Source organism: Etheostoma spectabile, chromosome 22 (genome assembly GCF_008692095.1).
Source record: "Etheostoma spectabile isolate EspeVRDwgs_2016 chromosome 22, UIUC_Espe_1.0, whole genome shotgun sequence".
In the NCBI taxonomy this organism is placed as follows: domain Eukaryota; kingdom Metazoa; phylum Chordata; class Actinopteri; order Perciformes; family Percidae; genus Etheostoma; species Etheostoma spectabile.
In genome coordinates, this window is record NC_045754.1 from 14,059,006 (window position 1) to 14,080,371 (window position 21,366).

At 39.8% G+C, this 21,366-nt stretch overlaps 1 protein-coding gene across 2 annotated transcripts in view; it reads left to right on the top strand.

Moving 5' to 3' along the window:
- Window positions 1–6,936: 6,936 nt before the first annotated feature.
- dok6 (docking protein 6) overlaps window positions 6,937–21,366 on the top strand; it is a 46,782-nt gene continuing 32,352 nt past the window's right edge. Inside the window, exons 1-2 of one of the 2 annotated variants that reach the window (XM_032503332.1) lie at window positions 6,952–7,096; window positions 7,167–7,255. In XM_032503332.1, coding sequence (XP_032359223.1) covers window positions 7,190–7,255 — 66 coding nt within the window. In that variant the 5' untranslated portion in view covers window positions 6,952–7,096; window positions 7,167–7,189. Of the gene's footprint in view, window positions 7,256–21,366 lie in introns of both variants that reach the window. The other variant, XM_032503331.1, reaches the window with a different exon arrangement.

Genomic DNA, 21,366 nt, shown 5'->3' on the forward strand with positions numbered 1-21,366 from the left:
CCATCTGGAGAGTGCTGAAATAACAGCAGCTACACTATGTCAGCAACTCAGACTTTGCCAATGTGTGGTTCCTGGTTAATTGCAAAAGACTTAACAGATCACATACTCTTTTTACCCCTTTTCTTCAGTCGGACACAAATAAATGAGGCTTTCCAAGTGAAAAGGCTCCTTTGTTTTATAGGAAATTTAAAAAAACATCCAAGCTTTGTGAGATTTTGATGACAGGCATGTGTAGGAGCAGAAAACCCAATCAAGAACATCTGGGAAAGTTATTCCTTCTATATTATGCTAAACACAATCTCCAGTGCATCTCCATATTCACGTTAGTTGTCTCTCACTGTGTTCTTCCCTCTTGTACACAGGCATGTCTGTATGCTGATGTTGATGAACATTCATTCATCTTACTTCTGTCGTGACAGGCAGGACGACAGCCATATTTTCAAATGCTGTATTGCCAAGAGGAGAAGAAAAATAAATACATTTAAAAAAACTGCACATAAGATGAACTATTGTCAACAATTTTCACACAGAAGACACTAGCGCTCACATTGGTTCTTGTATAAATGGTGAGTGAAGCAGTTTTATTCTCTGGATGCAGATGTGGGCCACATGTAAAAACCCTTCCAAAAACAGGCACGGTGGAGAAGGGAAAGTTGTGCTTACGGTACCTCTCCAGAAGGGGCTGGCTGCCTCCCAGACTGCACTGCTGTTAGATCTGCCCCTCAGAATAAATAATGACAAGTCCACATCATCTGGACACTTACAGAAATCAATTCATATCTCCTCTTTGAAGGTGTGTAAGTCACATAGCCTGGATCAAATTTTAAGCCTGCCAGTTATCTCTGGTATAATTTATTAATGTTTCATAGCAGTCAGTCACATTTCTACAAGTGAGCTGTCTAAATGGTTGGAGGTTTCCTGTTTATCCTTTAGATGTGATTGCACAAATAATAGCAATAAAAACAAATCTATAGTTCAGGAATGTGGCATAAATCTTCACACACAAAGCCATGGATAATAGAGGAAATGGATTGAGTTTCAAAGAGCCCTGTCTATCCAAGGCGCAATCAGACGACCTGCGTATAAAACAAACACTTGTTTGCAAAGGAAAGGAAAATAAATGTTGAGGAAGAACAGGAACAAAGTGTAAGATGCCTGGCAAGACTTCAAGGTACACTCTGAAATGCTACATGTCGCACAGTTGAGGGTCATTGCCAAATAATAAAACCATGAATGGTAGATGGGCACACACACTCTTTTGCAGTCAATCATTATACAAGAAAAAGGAAGTTGGAGAGTCTTGGGCCAAGGCCCAGAGGGCCCAGGGGTAGTGGGAGAGGAGCACAGTTGCAAACAGTTCATAGTAAACTACATCAAAAGGAATCCCAGAATAAGTTTGTTTTCAAGTTTTTGTGCGAGTCAGCAAAAAAATATTCTTCCTTTGGTAGCTGCCTGCCACACATACAAGAGAGAGACAGATTTATGAGCAGTGGGCGATACACCAAACACATTTCTATTACAAAAGGGTGCTAGTGTATTTATGTTGGGATTATGGTCAGGGAGCAAAGAGTGCAAAATATAAAGAGCTGCAACAAATCAGGCGCCGGGGATGGGCCGCAAAATCACGGAGGAGGCTGTCCCCGGACTCTGACGTCATCACTGACCTTTGGTGTATTTACAGAGGAGGTTTGATTTTCACTCTTTTTCCATGCTCACACATGAGCCGTTGTGAAGCGGGCCCTGAAGGTAAAAGAGTAGCTTTGTCCCGATCTGGATGGTGAGCACTGGAGTCATGTGCTTCTGCCAATCCCGAAGAAGGGCCCACAAGCCAGGGCCATTGAGAAAAGCACAAGCATCACCTGTTTTATATTAAATCTGTCAGATTAAATAAGCAAGCCAATAACCTGCAACTCTCAGGATGCAGTTTTGGACAAATTTGACCCTCTGCTACTCTGATCATCCTTATTTAAGCTGTTTTCAAACTGAGTTGAGGGACAGGACATGTACCTCTTGCAAAGATAACCATAAATCCGAGTCATGTTAAATGAGAAGCATGTTGATAAGGAAGTCTTCTTCTGTATTTCAGCAACAAACCACAAAGTATTTTGATATCTAGTTGGGGTAATGCAACTTGTGTTAAATCACTTGCACTGAACCTGACATATTTTTGTTCTTTCTGCAGCAAGATAAAGCGTCTGTTACACAGCTCATATGTTGCTCATTCATCACCCTATGAAATTATCGAGCAAGTATAGAGATCTCATTATCATACAGTGGAAACATGAAGACATTTGAACAGCCCTTTCAAAACACTCCCCCTAACGCAGCAGACAATATTGCCCTCTACAGGGCATACATATTAGTCATGCTTGTCTGTATCCATTTTTTTTTCAGGAGGAGAGGCTGTCATGAGATAAAGAGACACAGCATCACGTGTTGATGAATGTATAATTACATAGTGGTAAGCGAGCTTGAGGATCAGGGGCTGTAGGGTGGCACCGGGGGATCAAGACCCTGGATTACACCCCCGTTGACAGGTAGCATCTGCTTTGTTGTGGAGTCCTTTAGCAAGAATCCTAGCTTCAATAACTAGCTTCATGTCTGATCTTCTGTGGCAACTGTCTGTGGTTGGCCGTCACAGTGGAGGGCTGTGGAGAGATTAATCACATAGAATGACAGCCTTATAACTTCAAATGAATGTGCTGACAACCAAAATAATGATTTAATAATGTCAATGTTAAATAAAAATTATCATGAAGCATGATCAATAACTTCCAAAAAAATGATCTGAATTTATCAGGAGAACCTAATTCATTAAGCGTCTCCGACTATGATGGCTAAAATGAATGAGATGGTCACATGAAGGACCTGGTCAGTGATCCGAGACCAGTCACTCTTTCATTTAGAAAGGTAATGAATTCAGCCGCTGGTCTCCAAGTTGGCTGCGCTGCATGAAATTAAAGAAGAGGAAGGAAAAACAGGCGTCTCATCACTCTTGTGGCAGCGCAGGGAGGCACCTATTTTACTTCTCTGTCTTCCAAGAGGAGCTGAATGTGATGAACTGTGGATTCGGCCTCCCCCTGGTCATTTTCTGCGAGAAACGCCACAGCAGCAGAACACGTCTCCGGAGATCCAACCCGGGGTTCAGCCTCACTGTGACACAAGATGGACCCCAATTTAAAACACAAAGCCTGGGTCAAACCAGCAGGAGGTATAGCCTTTTCCCTGAGAATGAGATATCCCTTTTCTATTCATTGTAACCATGTGCCTCTCTTCTCCCTATTTTTGTATTTTCCCCTCTGCTTCACCCTGGTCTGTCTGCATCTCTTTCCTGTTTTCCCTCACTCACTTTCCTCACCATTCATCCTTCCCCATTACCATAATGATCATTAGCGCACCTACACAGTTTGCTTCTAAAGTTCATTTTCCGACATGTGCTCATTTACATTATAAATCTTCTCTGAATGCAAATGTTCACTTTATCTCATTGTAGATAAGCCAGAATTAAAAAAATGGACAATCATGAAAAGGTGTATCTGCTTGACCGCCTTGCAAATGAATTTGCACAAGCAGACACGCTGCCGCAAATTAAATCTTATCCTCAAACCTTCTGATAACATTTTTGGTTAATTTGGTAATGCGAGGAACCCCTTGTAATAGGCTTATGCTCTTTACTCATTCGCTCATCTGTGATTGAAGTAAAGGACCCTCTCGAATTTCCCACTCTCCAACTCACCTTCTATAAAAGGACAGAAAGGCCCTCCGACCACTTCTACTTGTAGCTGTTATGGAGTAAATCACAAACATGTCATGGCCTGATCCTCTGAGACTACACACAACCTTTGCTGTCCAATACTGTGTGATTGGGATGGCCAAGGACCCACTGAGCCCAGAACAGCCCACATCTCTTATTCAGAGAAATGGGCTTTTTTTCCTCACTCTTTCTTTCCGCAAAAGCTTTTTTTTCTTCCTCTAGGCATTGACATTTAATCAGACCCAAATCCCATTGTGCCTATTAACATATCAGGCTGATACGGGTTGCTGTAAAATGCTGGAGTACAGGAACCCGGAGCAGAACATTACCATAACTCTGCCTGTGTGATCTCTATTTTCTCTCCTCCGCCCACATGCTAAAAATGCTTACCTGGCAAACAACTAAGCGTGGAGAGGCATTTCTCTCTCACTCGCTCTCCCTCTCTTCCACTCATTCACCTCTGCTTATCTTTTTAGGACGTGTTAATTATTTAGCTGCTTGTGCTTGTGAGTGTTTGCCAAATACCACTGAGACAAACTAAGCATCCAATGCAAAGGCAGTTTTAATATTTCACCAGAGCATCTAAAGTTTGCCTCGGCTGTGACTAAATAAACAATTCAGGGGCGCATTTTGTTTTAGGAATGCTTAAGTGCTTTAATGGATGGCATGATGTCTGTGTGAGCGGCTCAGTCTTTGCCAGTGTTAATCATTATGGACGTGAAGGGACTTGAATATGCGATGCTAAAAGTCTATGAAAAACGGTGATGATTATGAGGTCAATACCTGATAAATTGCCCATATTGGACAAGAGTTGTTTTTAACACCTCAGCAGATACTGGCTGCTTTGCTCGGGACCTTGATGAAGGTCTCTCCACTCATGAGTGACTCTCCACACATCTGACCCTGTCGGCTGCGTTCATGTATGTCAGCGCCATATGTCGGTTTGTGTTGCGATTCTACCTGCGACCAACTGAGGCCATACTGGTTGTTGGTCTTATATCACGGCAGGCAATTACTTCCTCAAAACTAGGCCAGTTCACGGTAATGACACCAGAGCACAATATTTGGTGCAATGAAAAGTCATTGTTGCTGTCAGCATTGTTTTCTTAGAGAGAGGATGACAAGGCAGCGGGGATGGAACGAGGCCATGTTGTACAAAGAGGATTATGACAAAACAACTTTGACAAGTCTGAAATTTGAGGACACTTCCAGGGAGATATGAAGACTATCAAAGTCAAGCTGTTCGTTGGAGGAGTGGCACCTTGCTGTTTTGTGCACAATTGTGAATGTGATAAACAAGAAATAACACAATGAGTTTTACCTTTGTGTTGCTGACTCTTGACAGAATAGCAGTTCTCAAATTGACAGGCATTTATATGCACTAAACAAAGCCCCCCCACCCCCAGAGGACATTTTCTTTCAGTGCAACACAGCAAATAAATATATCAGTCAATACATACATATACAGAGCAATAGGATAATTGTGCAGAGCTAGGAAAGATAGAACATGTGTGTCCTCATCTATCTTATTTCTGATACTGCAACATTCATCTATAGTGCTGTGTTATTGTTAGATTGAAAAGTGTGAAAAAAGGAATCTGATGTGATGAAAACGATCTTCACTTAATCATATAGTTGTTTATTGTTACATAAGTCATCTCGCTTCTCCACATTTTAATCAACTTAAGTAATGGCAGCTCCTATACCTGAGCCATCTGCTATCTAATATGGATATATCACTCTCTGCAATTGCACAACCGGAGCAACGCCTCTCACTCCATCCTGATCAGGATTATAGCTTTGGCAGGGACCAAAATTTGTTTCTGTGCTTTTATTTTCAGAGCTTTTTGATTGCCAATCTGCGGCATTGTTAACAAGCGGCAGACGGTGGCTGTATAGTCTGGTTTGCTTACAATTCATATGATGCTTTACTGGACTATCTGGTTTTATTATTCAAGAAATCAAACAAACGTCAAATCAAGGCCACCTAATAATAACAAAACATGGTGCTCACACACTGGCAAGCTCAAATTGTATTACCTTATTAGTGGGTGTCTGATATTTAGGTAATAATCAAGACAATAAAAAAAAAGGTCTGTAACCCTTACCGATTTTCATTATTGATACATCCGCTGATTATTTGTTCACTAACGATGAATAATTGAGTACATTTTTTTTTACTTTACAGAGAATGGTTCAAAATCACAATTATGTCTTTTGGATTGATTATATTGTCCAAACTACATTCTAAAACCACAAAACATTGTATTTGTTATCACTGGAGACAAAGAAAAGCCTCAAGTCCTCACATTTGAGAAGCTGGAAGGATCAATATTTGCCATTTTTTTCAAAAATCTACTTTTTAAAACGAATAGGGTTCGAACTTTTAAAAAAGCCTACATTTTAAGAAACTACTTAATTCCTATGAGTGACCATAATACAGATTTAATACAAAAATACTATAGATTTTTTTAGGCAAATGGGGAAATTCTAGAATTTAATCATTGAATTTGGTAACTAAAAACTCACTAAACTTAAGAGAGCCTAATTTTAGCTTTGGCCAATAGCTCTTACTATGGGATCATTTTAAATGCTATATCATAGTGTCACAGTAGCACAAGTAGAGAAGAGTCATAAAGTCAAGTAATATCTAGCCTATAGTATAAAATTCGCCACCATAAGCTACCAGGGTTGCTAGGCTGGTAAACGCAAAGCTCAAAAACTCTGAAGATCCTGAAGATCCTGAAGTTGTTTTCATCAGTAGGAGAAAGAATATTATTTCTAAAAGTTACATAGTGTCACTTTTAAAACCAAACTATATATTTATTACACCATTATTATTTAATTTCACAGATGTGGCCATGATAATATGATAGCCTACTGAGCTCATTCCTTATCCAAATGACTAATTAGGTTGCAATGAACCAAGACGACTAATAATTCACTATAGACATTGGGCAACTCTAATAAGATCCACTGGTTAAACGGGGACATGCGTGATTGTCCGCTACAGTGCTGACGTTCGAGAGTATTGAGAAAACAATATTTTGAAAATTGTGGCATTACCACTTCCATTAAAGATACCCCATCACTCCCGCCACATCAGTTATCTCCCACCCCCCTCACAGTTTCGGGGATGGTGTGGTCCAGGAAGCGCGCCTCTTCTGTCCTCTCCTCCTTTGCTATCCTCTCCGGCTGAAGTGTATCAGCTGACGAATGGTATCTCCCTCCTCTCGCGGATGGATTGCGCCGCTGAAGCCGGGCAGCCTGATCGCTGACACAGGAGCAGGTTGCCAACCGCCCGCTCTCCTGCTGCTGGATGTCTCACCGACCGACCCTCAAGTAAAACATTTCGCTACCTAGAAAATAAGGCTACTTTTTTATTTTATTTTTTATTTTTTTTCTCGGGCAGGAAGCTACCCGCTTCCCCTCACCATGGCTTCCAACTTCAACGACATAGTCAAACAGGGATACGTGAGGATACGGAGTAAGAAACTGGGGGTGAGTAGGCTACTGTTGCTCTTGCTGTCTAGCGCGGTGGAGGAGATAGGAGGAGGTGGAGGTGGAGGTGGAGGAGGAGGAGGAGGAGGAAGAAGAAAAAGAGGATTTCCAGTTGTTTGCGGTCTTTTAGCATCAGGGGCTGCTGGATTAAGAAAGAGGCTTTAATTGCTCCATAGGCAGCCGTCCTGCTGTGAGCTCTTCAAGAAGAAAAACAGATTAGAGCAGCACGAGCTGCGGCCAAGTTTCTCTCAGTGTATTGTGCAAATCATACTTCTGCACATACTGAGATGTTGGAAAAGTCTAGATGATTGACAGGTGGTGATATGTGGATGTAAATCACATTCCCTCTGTTGTTCCCAGCTTCTAGACTGTGACTTTATTTTCTTTGAGAAAGTTTTAGGCTGCATTTAGTTTATACACTGTCTTAGGTTGCAAACATTGTAGACAGATACCCCAATCAGATCTGTAGTAATGTTAGAAAAAAATGGTAAATTGCATGAGGATAATAAAAATGCTACAATCATAAGCAAACTGAAATACTCTGTAAAGTGTTACAACATACATTAACCACACCATAACTAACTCTAATTAGGTCACTCACAATTTAGCACTTTATAATAGTGCATGGTGCTTCTAAACACCTTGTTTATGGATTCTCGGAAGTACAACATAATAGGAATACTGGGAATGCCAATCATCACTATACACATTGTCATCTGGCTGTTAACAGTTAGAGCCTCATACTTTAACTCTCTTTAAGTCCTGGTGAAATATTTCCAGTATTGTAAGGTCTCATTGAACTCAAGCTGATTCAGTGTGATGGGAGCCCTTCAATACGCCTTGGCAATGTATTTCCATTGAGGTACAGCAAGTAGAAAAATGGCTTGACTGCTTAAATTGAAATGAATGATATATATTCAATTATGAGCGCCTTATTGTCTGACTCATAAAGCCATCTGCTTTTGTTCATGCTTCCAGCTCATTACGCCAACAGAGCGGGTACACTCCCTCTCCTCTGATGAAGTGTAATGATGGAGGCTAATGATGTCTGCCTCCTCACATCATCACCTGTTTTCATCAACATTATTCTACTACTGTTTTCTGCCATTGAGGCTATCTTTGATTGCTCTTTAAGAGTAATTCTTGTTGAGTAAGAGAAATCTTTACTGCCCCTAAAGGACTTGCACTAGCTTGATATAACAAATCAAAGTGCAATACATTTGTTGTTGTTAATATGCAAATTAGCTTGCTCGTATACAGTTGGCTCCGTTTATTTACTTCTTGCATATGCTATTAGTGTATAACTTTGCAAAGCAACTAAAGACGCATGCTGCGTTGGCTGTGCTCGAGGTATGGATGCCACATTTTATCCTGCTGTTTGTGGAGAAAAACAGTTTGTGTCCTGATCGCCCACTCCCTCAGCCCTTCACCGCTCGCTGCTGTTTCATCATAGAAAAGCCATGTCGCGATGGCCCCAGTGTGGGTAGACAGAAAGTATTAGTATCTATCCACACTAGGGCTAGTTATTCCAGGCCGAATCTCATTCTGGATCAGTTAGAGAAAGAAGCAATGAAATGGGGCATGGATAAGGTATCTGTATGCCTGAATCAACAGGCACTGATACATCTCTGTGATTATTCCTCTTTTTTCTGTGGGAGAAAAATACCTCATCAGTGTTGAATGGCTTAATTTCCAGTGTTTTGTGTTGTGTTTTGAGAGAGAAATGAAAATCCAAATATGTGACACATGCGTGGGTTGACTGGAAAAATACACATCTGGACCGAGGGGGGGTATTTAGAGTTCTGAGTGTTATTTTGTAGCATGAACCCAAACATCATATTTTATTTGTCTCATTTTTGACTCACAGCTCACTGTGTTTATGGCTGTGAAGATACACTTTATATGCTGAACACAGAGTCAGAACTGATGGATACTGGATACATACAGACTGAGATTTAGAATAATGGACAGGGAAATGCTCTGGCCTCTTTGCTTCTTAGGATTCCTCAAAACTAAAATGCAGCCAAACAAGCAACATACTGTAGATCTCCAATCAATGGTCCACGGTCAGCACCTTACTTTGAGAAATATAAGAGTTATTTCTACAAATTCCTATTCTTGCTTAGACAAAATAGAGCAAATTGGACTGCAACTCAATATTTTTTTCATTATTTATTAATCTATTGAAAATTTTAATTAATTCATTCAATGTTCAGTCTATAAGATGTCAGCAAAAAAGAAGAAAAAATTGTCCTCACAAATTTCCAAAGCGGAGGGAGACATTTAAAGACCATAATTTAAAAATCATAAACATGACCTCAACATAGCAAAAATTAAGGCAAATAGAAAGGAAAATCTTCACATTTGACAAGTTTAAACCAGTGCACTTAAAAATTGATTATCAAAATTGGTGCAGATTACTTCTCTGTCTCCATTCATCTCTGCAACCAAGGGTCTTGAATGTTTAATGTGCCTAAATCAAAAAAACGTTTAAAACTGGCAACATTATTCTGATTCAAATAAGGAACTATCTCCTCAAAGGATGAAACAAGTCTGTCCAAACATTTGATTTGAGTAGAGCTGCAACTAACTGTTATTTTTACTACTGATTAATCCGCTGATAATTCATCTGCTTTTCATGATCAATTGTTTAGTTTGCTTTGTAACAGTCATGAAAATAGAGGAAAATCATGAATTCATAAAGCCCAATGGTATCATCTTCAAATGACTTTGTTCAGTCCACAGTATCAACATTTAAAACCCAGAGACATTTAGTTTACAATAGACTAAGCTTTAGATTTCAGCTTTAAAAAAAAAAAAAACTTTTTTAAATATTCAGCACACATTTCAATTGGTACCAACATGTTCTTATGTTTGGTACCCAGCCTTACCTGTTAGAGCAACTGGATGTAATTTGTACCTTGTCACCTGACGTTTTAGGCCAGAAAGGTCCTGGGTGTTTTCTCCCTTATGGGATGTTTTTTTTAATGTTTCTTTTTTTTAGTGCTTTAAAGGTCTTTCAAATATCACATATCAAGACTTTGCATCACAGTTGACCTTCTAATGCTCCCACCCAATTCTCTATTGTAAGACTGTGCCATTTAAAATGTATTGTACATTATTTTTTATTAGGAAGTAGTACAGTCGAATGGTTCCCTTTATGCAATATTAAAGTGGCCACACCAACAGCTTCGGCTGAACTCATCAGCATCTGCCAATATGATTGGCTCATTTCCAAAGCACACCATGTGTGAAGGATGAGGCCATGAGGTCAAGTCTGTGTTCTGCCGAGTGATTAAAATTAGCTACCGGGGCACTTTCTCTTCAGTTAGTTCTCTCTTTATTGTGAGATTTGTTTTCTTTTTTAACTAACATGAATGCCAACGATTTCCTACACTATCTAACTTCTTTGTCTCTTTGTTGGCTGAAGAGACAACGTTGCAGTGTTCTTGAATGCATAAGTCTCTCTTCTCACATTCCCTACTCTTCTTTTTTTTAAAGAGCTTCATTAAAGTTTTTTACAAAATACAAGTTATGAACAGTAGGCTACATAGCATATCAGCAAAAACAAAACAAAAAATATTCCTCATCTCTCTACCCATTACCTCACATCTCACCTGTACCCCTCACACTTCAGTTTCTCTCTCATCTCCTCCCTCTTTTTATCTCCCTTCCTCTTTTCTTCCCCTTTATCTGGCCCTTTATCTCCCTCACCTCATTCTCCTTTCTCTCTCACTATTCTCTCCTTCACTGGTTTGCAGACAGCTGAGAGACTGAGCACAAAGGCATCCTATTCATCACCCCACACTGCACCCTCCATAACCCCAACAGGCTAGTCCCCCTGATACAGTGCAAAGGCATGCACACGCGCTCACACACACATATGCACATGCGCGCACATGCACACAGACACTCAAATTGGCGTGGTTCAACATTGAAGAATTGGCACACACATGCACCCGACAAACAAGTAAACAATCTGCTGCCAGAGAACAGTGTGTGGATTCTCAATTAATTTTAATCCTGTGGCTTTGTACCATACAGTATTTATTTTCTACATAAAGAAAAAAAACTAAATACTGACAAGCGCCAAAAACAAGTGTCTCTGCACTGAGGAAAACCATTAAATCTGGCATTAGGGACATTGCCGTCACCCATGCAGCTTTTTTTTTAGTTCCTTTAATTGATATTATCAGTGGGATGGACTCCTCTTGACCAGCTGAATAACATGACCTTTGAGACATTTGTTTGTCAGTCTCAGACAGGTACATGTTTCTCAGGTTAAGCTTCACTGTGGTAAATAAAAAAGGAAAGTTGTTTTCCCCTCATTTTTCCAAATACTCTAAAGACTCTAAAGATGATCACATTCAGTTTGCTACATGTGAGTCTCTCTGCCATTCAGTCTCTCCATTCACAAACATGTTGTGACGCTTCAAAGAAGCTGTAGTTTAAATGTTGGCTCAGAGGTAAAATATGTAATACGTTAATATGAGAACACAGAGCTTTTCACACAGAGACTTCATGCTTAGATTATTCTTGTTCAAATTTCCTACCACAGTAGTAGTAGTTTTCATCAAAACAAATTGCACTGCAGTGACATTATTTAAAGTGGATAGCAGCTTTTAGCTTGTTTTGTTTTTTACGATCCATAACCTTACTATTTTAGTTTATTTTTGGTTCACTTTGTTTACCGACAGTAAGCAGCTGCTTTCATTTAAAAAAACAACTGCCCAGCATCAAGGAGCAGACAGACCAAGTTAGCATTTAGCTGTGTAAGTAGAGGATGTAGCCGCTAGAGAGACAGTTACAGAAGTAGGAGTTGGTGGAGACCAAAATCCGTGCTAAAACAAAAGTTGTGAGCTGGCTGATGATTATCAGAGGGTATGTGACCCATTTCACATTACAGACAGTCATTTAATGTTATTTTAAAATGTTCCGTTGAAGCAGCTTGAAAAATATGTTGCCAGCCATATTTTCCGAGGCTAAATCACCTTACTTTGCACTCCTCCCGATTTGTTTTGGTGCCCAATAGTAGACCAAATGATCAAATTCCCCTCTCAGCACACTGTTGATATTTTTAAACTTGCCTGTGAACTTTTTTTTTTTTACAACGTCAATAGTGAGTGGGAATACATTTTTGAGCTCAGCAGGTACTGTTGGGCATCTTAAAATCAGAAAGCGTAACTTCATTGTACTGGACTGCACAGTTGGTCTAACAGTCAAGCCCAAATAAGACCAACAAACAAACTTAGATCTTGAAAATAAACATACATACATAGTATATATATATATGACAGACTGCTAATGTTATTTATAATAGCAAAAATACAAATGAAAATGACAAAGTTCTGCTGCCATCAAAGTGCAGTTATGAGAACGCCTTGGTCAAACCAGAAATGTCAAAGCAGAAAACACATTAAAAATGCATTATGTCTGGTCCAGAATGAGAAGGAGTGAAAATACATTCAGGCAAAGGTGTGGATGTAAACAAATAATCAGTAAAGCAATAATCTTGGCTGCCGACTGAGAGTTGAAGTTATTCATCATCCAAACACAAAGATATCATTTGCAAAAAGATGGGTTACTCTCCTGTTTATAGATTTACAGAAGTTATTCCGGGGTCTTAAAATTACTTTTTTTTTGAGAGAACCGTTTCACAGTCTAGGGGAATAGACTACCGTTTGTTTTGGGGCAAAAGATTTGTAATTTAAAGACTGAAAAAAATTACTACTGTATATCATTACTTATTGGAACCATAGAGTATGTACAGTGGCCCATGACAAAATACAGCAACATCGGACAGTATGGAATGCTTGTAATTTGTTTTGACTTTTTGAACACATCAAATTACATGGTGTAATACATACTGGCTCTGTGGTTGGGCACTAATTATAAATAGTGATACATGTAAAAATCATGTATCTTGCCATCTTTTCTCTATTGGGGAAGAAATTAAGTATGTTAATACTACAGTATACTACAGAGTAATGATTAGATTAGATAATTGATCAGTCAAGTCATATTTTTTTTGAGCAATTATGCCAAACATTCTCTGGTTCCAGCTTCTGCAATGTGAGAATTTGCTGTTTTTCTGTATCATATCTTTGTAAACCGAATATGTTTGCGTTTTAGAGTGTTGGTAAGGCAAGGCAAGGCAGCTTTATTTGTGTAGCACATTTCAACAACAGGGCAATTTGAAGTGCTTTAGAAACAATTAAAATATGAGACTAACAGTCACAGTGCAGTATAAGAAATTAAACATTAAAGAGCATTTAAAAACAGTTAAAAATATCAACTTCAGTATAAAAAAATTAACAATTATTTAAAGAAAGGCAACATCAAAAAGAAAGGTCTTCAGCCTTGTTTTAAAAGAACAGAGTTGCGGCAGACCTGCAGTTTTTTAACAACTATTACGAAACTTTTCATCTGTAGAAAGAGATTGTTAAATGTTAAAATATTTGGTTTTAGGAGACCTTTGATACCGCAGTCTTATGCTACGCTTGCAGTTTACACTGAGAAAGACGTTAATGGTGCAAATAAAGCATGCATAGCCATTAAATATGAGGACAAAATCAAGAGTTATTACTCTTTAAGTGCTTATTTGGACCCATTGGTGCTCTCCTCCTCCCATCTCTGTCTACAGATGAAATGGTTATTAATGGTTTTATCCCTCATGTCTCACTCAGCTGTTTTTGTCTCACAATTGGGCATTTGTGTTTAGTGACCAGTGGCCTTTTACATGGTCAGTGTGTATTGTAAATAGTGCGTGGGTATTTTCCCCCGTTGTTGGCACACAAGCACCCACCAAAGCAGACGCAAAGAAGTGGAGAACAATGTGTCCATTGTCCAAGATGGCAGCACAACCATTTAAGATAGGCTCTTGCCACTTCCATGCACTCACTATTAACAATGACAGGCCGTCCAGAATGGTGGATGTCAAGAGATCTTTCACCCCAGAAACTGTACTTTTCAGTAGAGCGTAGAAAAGCTGTTTGACTTGTAGCAGTTGAAGCTTCCAAACAACATTGATAAATGTGACGCTTGTGCAAAGAAATCTGATTTTATCAATTAGCAAATCATGAGATTCTTACATCCAGTGGCCACAATTAGCCCTGTCCCCTCCTCTATCTTTTTCTGATTCAAATATTCGCCAAATCAAAATGGTAGCAGAATTTGGATAAGCCTTGTTTTGTTTCTGATTTTATATGTGCCTTGTGGGTGCATGTGATAGATGTGTTTCCACTTGGTGCATTAATTCAAAGAAATGCAGGGCTATACATCGTGTGGTCATTTCCTTTGGTTTTCATCAGTTTCCTCCATCAGACAAAGACCTGAAGACAAATTACCAGCTCTTATTGGTCCTGATGAATTGCATCTCTAGTAGGATATGAGAACAACAGTCGTTATTCATGGTGAGAAATGTGCCTCTATTATATAGTCGCTCTGCCTGGACCCCACTTGAACATTTCACATCATTGATTCCTGTTGTTCCTAATTTTCAAAAAAGCTTTTTGTTGTCAACAGGGACATATTTAGTTTGCATGTTTAAAACCCAATTGATTAAGTAATGCACCATAAAAAGACTGGTTGCTAATAATGCCCTATTGTATCAACACTCTTTTCAGACCTCACTTAGTGTCATGCTCTCAAAAATACCACACAGGACTTTACTTTTAATCCCAGCAATTTTTTCCTTTTTTCTCTCTCTCGCTGTATTCTCTGTCTTGCTTCTGTCTCTCTGCCTGAAATCCATACACAAACATGTGTTACACCAAGCTGGCGCTGTCCATAACAGCTTTGTGTTCCCAGTGTTTTCTGATGAGCTGCTTTGTAAAGTGCAAAGTTCTCTAATCCAATTGGTAGATAAGTCACAGCTCAATGGAAGAGGACTCTCTTCATGGCTGTTTAATCTTTCCAATCCTTGCAGACCCTGCCCCCTGACAACAGACAGGGCACTTGATTCAACACTATAAATGAAAATCAGAGGGAATAAGCAGGGTGCGATTTGCCGGGGGGAATGTGTGCAATTTCCCCCTTTCTGGTCTATATATCCCTGCCTCTGCGAAATTTTCCTCTTCCCCCTCTAAGTGATTACTGCTACTTCACCAATAGACCATATATTATACTGTATACCTAGCATTGTAACGTGAACACAAAATCCAAACGGCAGTCTCTGGTTGTATTTAGCCGCTACAGTGCTCCGCAACACCGGCTACCAGCGGCAGTTGTTTATCTGCCAATAGGTGACTGTGAGTCGGCTACAACACTGCCAGATGACGGTCCTTTCAGTGTTTAGTGCAGTGGAGTTTAGCTAGAAAAAGTGAGCGTCATGCAGCAATGACAGTAAAGTTAAGGCATCAAAACGACTAGTTAAGTTTAGGGAAAAGACTGTGGTTAGTGTTAGGGTTAATTGGTTGACAAACATGAGTTGGTTGAGACCAGAAGGAGGAGTGAATATGAAATTACATTCACCAGGTGACAAAATAACAACTCCATTAAATGCTAAAGGCCCTCTATCTGCAAAATCTGTAAAAAGGAAACTATATGCTATATACTGTATTAGTGGCATGTTTACAGCTTGATTCTGCTGACCCCAAATGGCTCAAAACATAATCTCTAAACAGATATTTGCATATGAATGCACAATCGGTAACGGGACAAGATGTTGGTATCAGAAGCATTCTGGTTTCCGTTTGTAGTTAGAGTAGGATTGACAAATCAAGTTAAAGTGGGCTTTAGTCACATACAGGTAAACAGTCCACATGGAGAGTAAAAGAAGCAGAATGCATTGGCGGATACGCAGTCTTGGAACCCATCTGCTATCGTCTGATGACAGTTTAGCTTGATGTAACCTTTTTCTTTTTACCTTACTGTTATATCTTTCTATAGAGGTGTCATCTCTCAATTACAACTCTATTTTTGCGTTGCAACTTATTAAATCGGGCCCAGCGCATGGAAAAGAAAGTCTTTGCTTGGGTATCCACTGACCACAGAGGAACCCTCACCCAGTAAGAGCGTTTGCCCATGGTGGCAGAGTCCTGCAGCGGCCCGGGTTCGAATCCAATCCATGGCCCTTTGCTGCATGTCAACCCCCATCTTTCTCCCCCTTTCATGTCAATTCACTTTAACTTTAAAGTCACTTTAATAAAGGGAAAAAATAAAATATTGACCATTTTCCCCCGAGGCTAAATCATCCTAGATAAATTTTGTAGCCAGCATTTATTGTACACTTTCTATCAGGTCAGTAAATAGTTATTTAGGAAAGACTATTTCAATACTATCTATGATGTGATGTCACTGAAATATTTTCCTCCACCTGCTGAAGACAGACTGTTGACTCAGAATATTTATTCAAGCTGTTAAATATTACATTTCAGTTAATTGACAGTCAATCATGAACACATTTGATGTTCCCGTGGCTGTCACAAAGTTGGTTAGCCCTGCGGATGTATCTCAGTCGTGTTTTACTAGAGAATCTTGGCTCCTTTTTTTGATTTGTGGTAAAGATGCTTTCAATAAAGTTGTTGAAATGAATCAAACTATTTGGAAGTGGCTTACCAAAAGACAACCTTATTCTACAAATGTTCACTCCCAGTTTAATGAATTCCCTTAATAATGTTAGCTGTGTGATTTTAAAAGGTGAATGCATTTTGTTCCATATTCAAAACCATCTGATCCACATATTTCACCTCCCACACAGGGCAGTGGCTTTACATCTCTCTGTGGTTCTGTGTTGCTACATTGTGCAGATACACTGGCGACTCACCTATAAAACACCAGGCCGAGAGGAATCTATCATAGCTCCATTAACACTTCTGCTTCATCCTCTCCTTGCCTTCCTCCCCTCATTAATCAGCCCTCGGGGCTCTACTCTGCAGCTAAGCTCACTTTCACTGTGTGTGTGTGTGTGTGTGTGTGTGTGTGTGTGTGTGTGTGTGTGTGTGTGTGTGTGTGTGTGTGTGTGTGTGTGTGAAAGTGCGAGTGTGTGTGTTTGTGTGTGTGTGTGTGTGCATGCATACAGTATGTGGGCATTTTGTTTATGTGTATTTTCATTCATAATGTGTAAATGCATGGTTGTTTTCATGTGTCAGATAAATGGAAATACAGTTCCCCTAGAGCACTTTTCTTTCTGTGCCGCTAAATTTAGGACTAAAAATCGTAGAAAGATCCATCAAAAATTCCCTCAGATGTCATAGTCTTGTGATAAAAATCCTCGTCCCTCTCAAACTGCGTCCAAATTCAAGTCATAGAAATTTCATCAAATTACTATAAAGAGTCACCATACCTACCAATCAGATTTGTAAATATGGTCTCAAAAGGGGACCAGATGAAGTTATTCTTCTCATCTACCTTTTTATATTTAAATCACAATCCATAATAAGTTCTTCTCCTGCTGTTACCTTTCATCAGCCTGCTTGCCAAGCACATTCAGTACAGTGTGCAGCCAAAGATAGCCTCAGCTGTGCGTCTATGTGTGTTAAAGGGCTTGTCGTTGTGTCTGGGTTCTTAATTTACTCAATGCGGCGCATAGGTAAACATAATTACTGCCTTGCTCAAAAATAATGAAATATTACACCTGATCTGCTTTATATGCAAGCAAATAGTCTTGGATTATGTAAATTAGCAAAACAAGGCTTTTTTATGTGGCACTAATTGTCAGACTGTATTATTAATGTGTTGTTAAAAAAAACTTGACCTTGTGTAAGTGTGTGTGTGTGTATATGTGTGTGTGTTTGTTTATGTGTGTGTGTGTGTGTGTGTGGGGGGGGGTCAGTGTGAGCTCTGTTTGTTTGGAGATGAGTTTCTATACTCTACTCTCCTTTCTTCCCTCTTTCTTTCTCAGGGGAGTTCTTTTAATAGTAAGGAGGTGACAGTTTACCTCTCACTGAGCACTGGGGTGACAGTTTGTTACCTGCCCAGCTCTAAGGAAACACTAAAGCTGACTCGCTCAAGTTGCACGCAAATTTGCCTGCTTTTTTAAAATCCGCACTCCATTCTATTGAGCCAAAATGACCTTAAGTGTAGGCCAAGGCAATCTGATCCCCCTTCTATTAAACAGCTTTTAATATTTCTCCAAGAATAAATGTTCAGCGAATGAATTTTGGATAAGGTCTGCCAAGGGAAATGGAGCACACAATGGTAGCATGGCAGTGGCACTTTGAGTGGATCATTTAAAGGTCATAATGGAGAAAAGAAAAGCTCCTAAGAGTCATAAAACAATTGAAAACATTAGGATTATTGGATTAAATTATATAATTCAAGAAAGAGAATTTAAAATGGTAAACTTTTGACCCACCTTGAGTCATAAGTATGCCAGTAGATTAGGACTTTTGACAAAAGGAAAATTGGGAAGTTGCAAGCACACATTTGGATCAGCATTAACTGGTGTTACCTAACTCACTTGCACACCTCCCTCTCAATGTTCCCAGTTGTTTGCTCACATCTCTGAGAAATGTCTGTTGGGCAAAGTGATAATTGCATTCCTCAATGATTTCATGCTGAGACACACACAGTGACACCGAATCACAGCCCACTTAATCCAAGGGAGTGTGTTCTTTGGGAGGAAATGAGACAAAAACAATATGACCAACCCCATCGGACCCAGTTCTTTGACACAGAAGTGCACTTCCACATTCCCTTCCTTCGCAAACGTGTGTTTATTCCCAAGCGTTCTTCTTTGATTTGCACAAAAAATGGGTCTGAGTCAAGTTAGTTCCAGGGAGCAAAAATCTCTGCGTTCTGGTTGTGAGGGACTAGCTGTTGCAGACACAGAGCCTGCTGCTTTCCCAGCTAACCGTATCAGAGAAGCAGCCCGAACATCAGTGAGCAAGTACCTCTTTAGAATTAATCCTTGGGGGGGGGGAATGACTGCACCAATGCATGAGGATTACTGCTTTTAGGGCTTTTGATCAAATTCAAATAAACGCTTGCACAAAGTGTCCTGAAAAAACTCTAGGTTTCATTATATCCAGCAAAACATGCAAGTATTTACTAGAACACCTCGCGGTGTTCTGTTCCTCATTCGGTTTCCCATTCGGTCTTTATTGATATGATAATCAAGTGGTCAGCTAATGGTAATTAAGCTTGTCAATGTGGAGTTGCATCATGGTTGTAGGCAAGAGCTTCTTTCATCCTCTTACTTTGTATTCTATTCCCACAGAGGATTGACCGTCACTTCTGAGTTACTGCATTTGGTTTCCATGTAACAGCCCCTCACCTGTTGGCCTAGATGCTAATTTTGCTCATTTGGAAGCACACGACCTCACAAGCACCAACATACTAAAGTAATAAGGTTTAGCCTACTTTACAATGGGGATTTTGTACATGCAGACCATATTCCTCTTCATTTATGGATTTAGTTCAGTTTGACATTCAGTCTGGCTCCAGGATACACTGTGTTGGACATCACATTCCAGTTTAACCAAAAAAACAAAAAAAAACAAAAAACACTGCTGTGTTGTTGCTTTCTGTCTAGGATGTCAGTATGCTTGTCGGCGACAGTATTCTGTCATAGTCAAATCCTTCTTTGTCTGCGTGTTATTGTCTGTGAACGCTTCAGCCTTGTACATGGATTAAATGGAAATTGCTCTGTGTGTTTGTGTGTGTGAGCAGATGATCGTTGACTTAAGCTGTAATGCATTAAGGTTTGGATGAGGGATGGTTTAAAGAGGTGGCAGTTGTCATAATGATGACTTAAAACAAAATTGGCCCACTGTAACAATGTTTTACACATGCACTGCCTTGCATACTGTAGCCAGCAGTACTTGCCAACCTCAGTGTCACTAGAATCAATAGTGGTGAAAATATATGATGGAATAACTGAAGTAAGCAACATTATAAATCTGTATTGGTATATTGTAGGTTCATGATTGCATTGTAATCTATTTGTCCTAGCTTTTTTCTATTTGACATGCCCAGTAAATACCCAGGGAGGAGGCTGGTGAAGTAACACAGTAGTGTAAGCCGACGCAAGCAATATACTGCCCTGTTTACACCATAAACATTTTTTCCCCCTCTATTCCTCTTCACTCGCTCACACCTGAGAGAGAAACTTCAATATTGACCTACATCTCCTTCAGAATTATTTGGCTGCTATTTTTGTGCTGTGCTTAAAAAAAAAGCCTTGCTACAGTAGATGTGATGGCTGGATTCTGCACAGTGTGTGACATTTTAACTAATGCTTTCCGGCTCAAGGCTGCGCTGCCCAGCGTGGGTCAAACATCTCCCTTGTCTACCCCCCACAGGAACAAGAAACAACAGCAGTTATACTTTCCCTGAACTCAACAATGTTATTTGCATGGAAGCAAAAAAAGACTCAGCTTGTAGCTTTCCAAGGTACATGTCGTGCCTGAAACTTGGGGTTGGTGGAGGAGGGTTTCTTATGAGCGATACAGAAAAAGGAACTCCTGATCTGTCCTCAGTGCTCTGACCACCATTCCAGGCATATTTCATCATGAATACTAATGGAGGGCTGCAGCAAGTTGCTTCTGTAGCTCTGGCCTATTCTGACACATTACTTTTTTAGCAGCTGCTCTCACAACCTCATGTTTGTACTCACACTTCCAAACTTTCTTTTGGTCTCTATTTCTGTTTGCTTCTTTCATGTTTTCTTTTATATTTCACCCTTCCTGGCCTTCTCTAAATCTCTTGCTGGCTCTCTTTACATGATCATTTTAATACCACCTGCCCTTGCAGTCTTTGTCATATTGGGTAGATGGTCCCTTTGCTTTTGGTCGAGGTATCAGCTCTGACCTGTTGTGTTTCATATTTCATGCCACATTGTGACAGAGATCCAGTTTTTTTAGCTCTCCATACTCCCGGTTTAATGTCACCCACACAGTCACAGCCAGGGCCTTACCAAGTGAAAATAAGGGTTACTAATACTGTAATATTACATTTCGGGACCAGTTTGGCTTATGAATGTTTGATGAGAATATCCAATCATGCATAGACACAAGAAAGAGATGAGGAATGGGAGAACAGAAATTTTGAAGAGAGGAGGTGACGACAGAAGGGCAGGAGGAGAGATAGACGAATCAGGCTTGGAGAGAAAGTGAGGAGGGGGAGAGTGTGTGTGTGTGTATGTGTGCACGCGTGTGTGTTTAGTATGG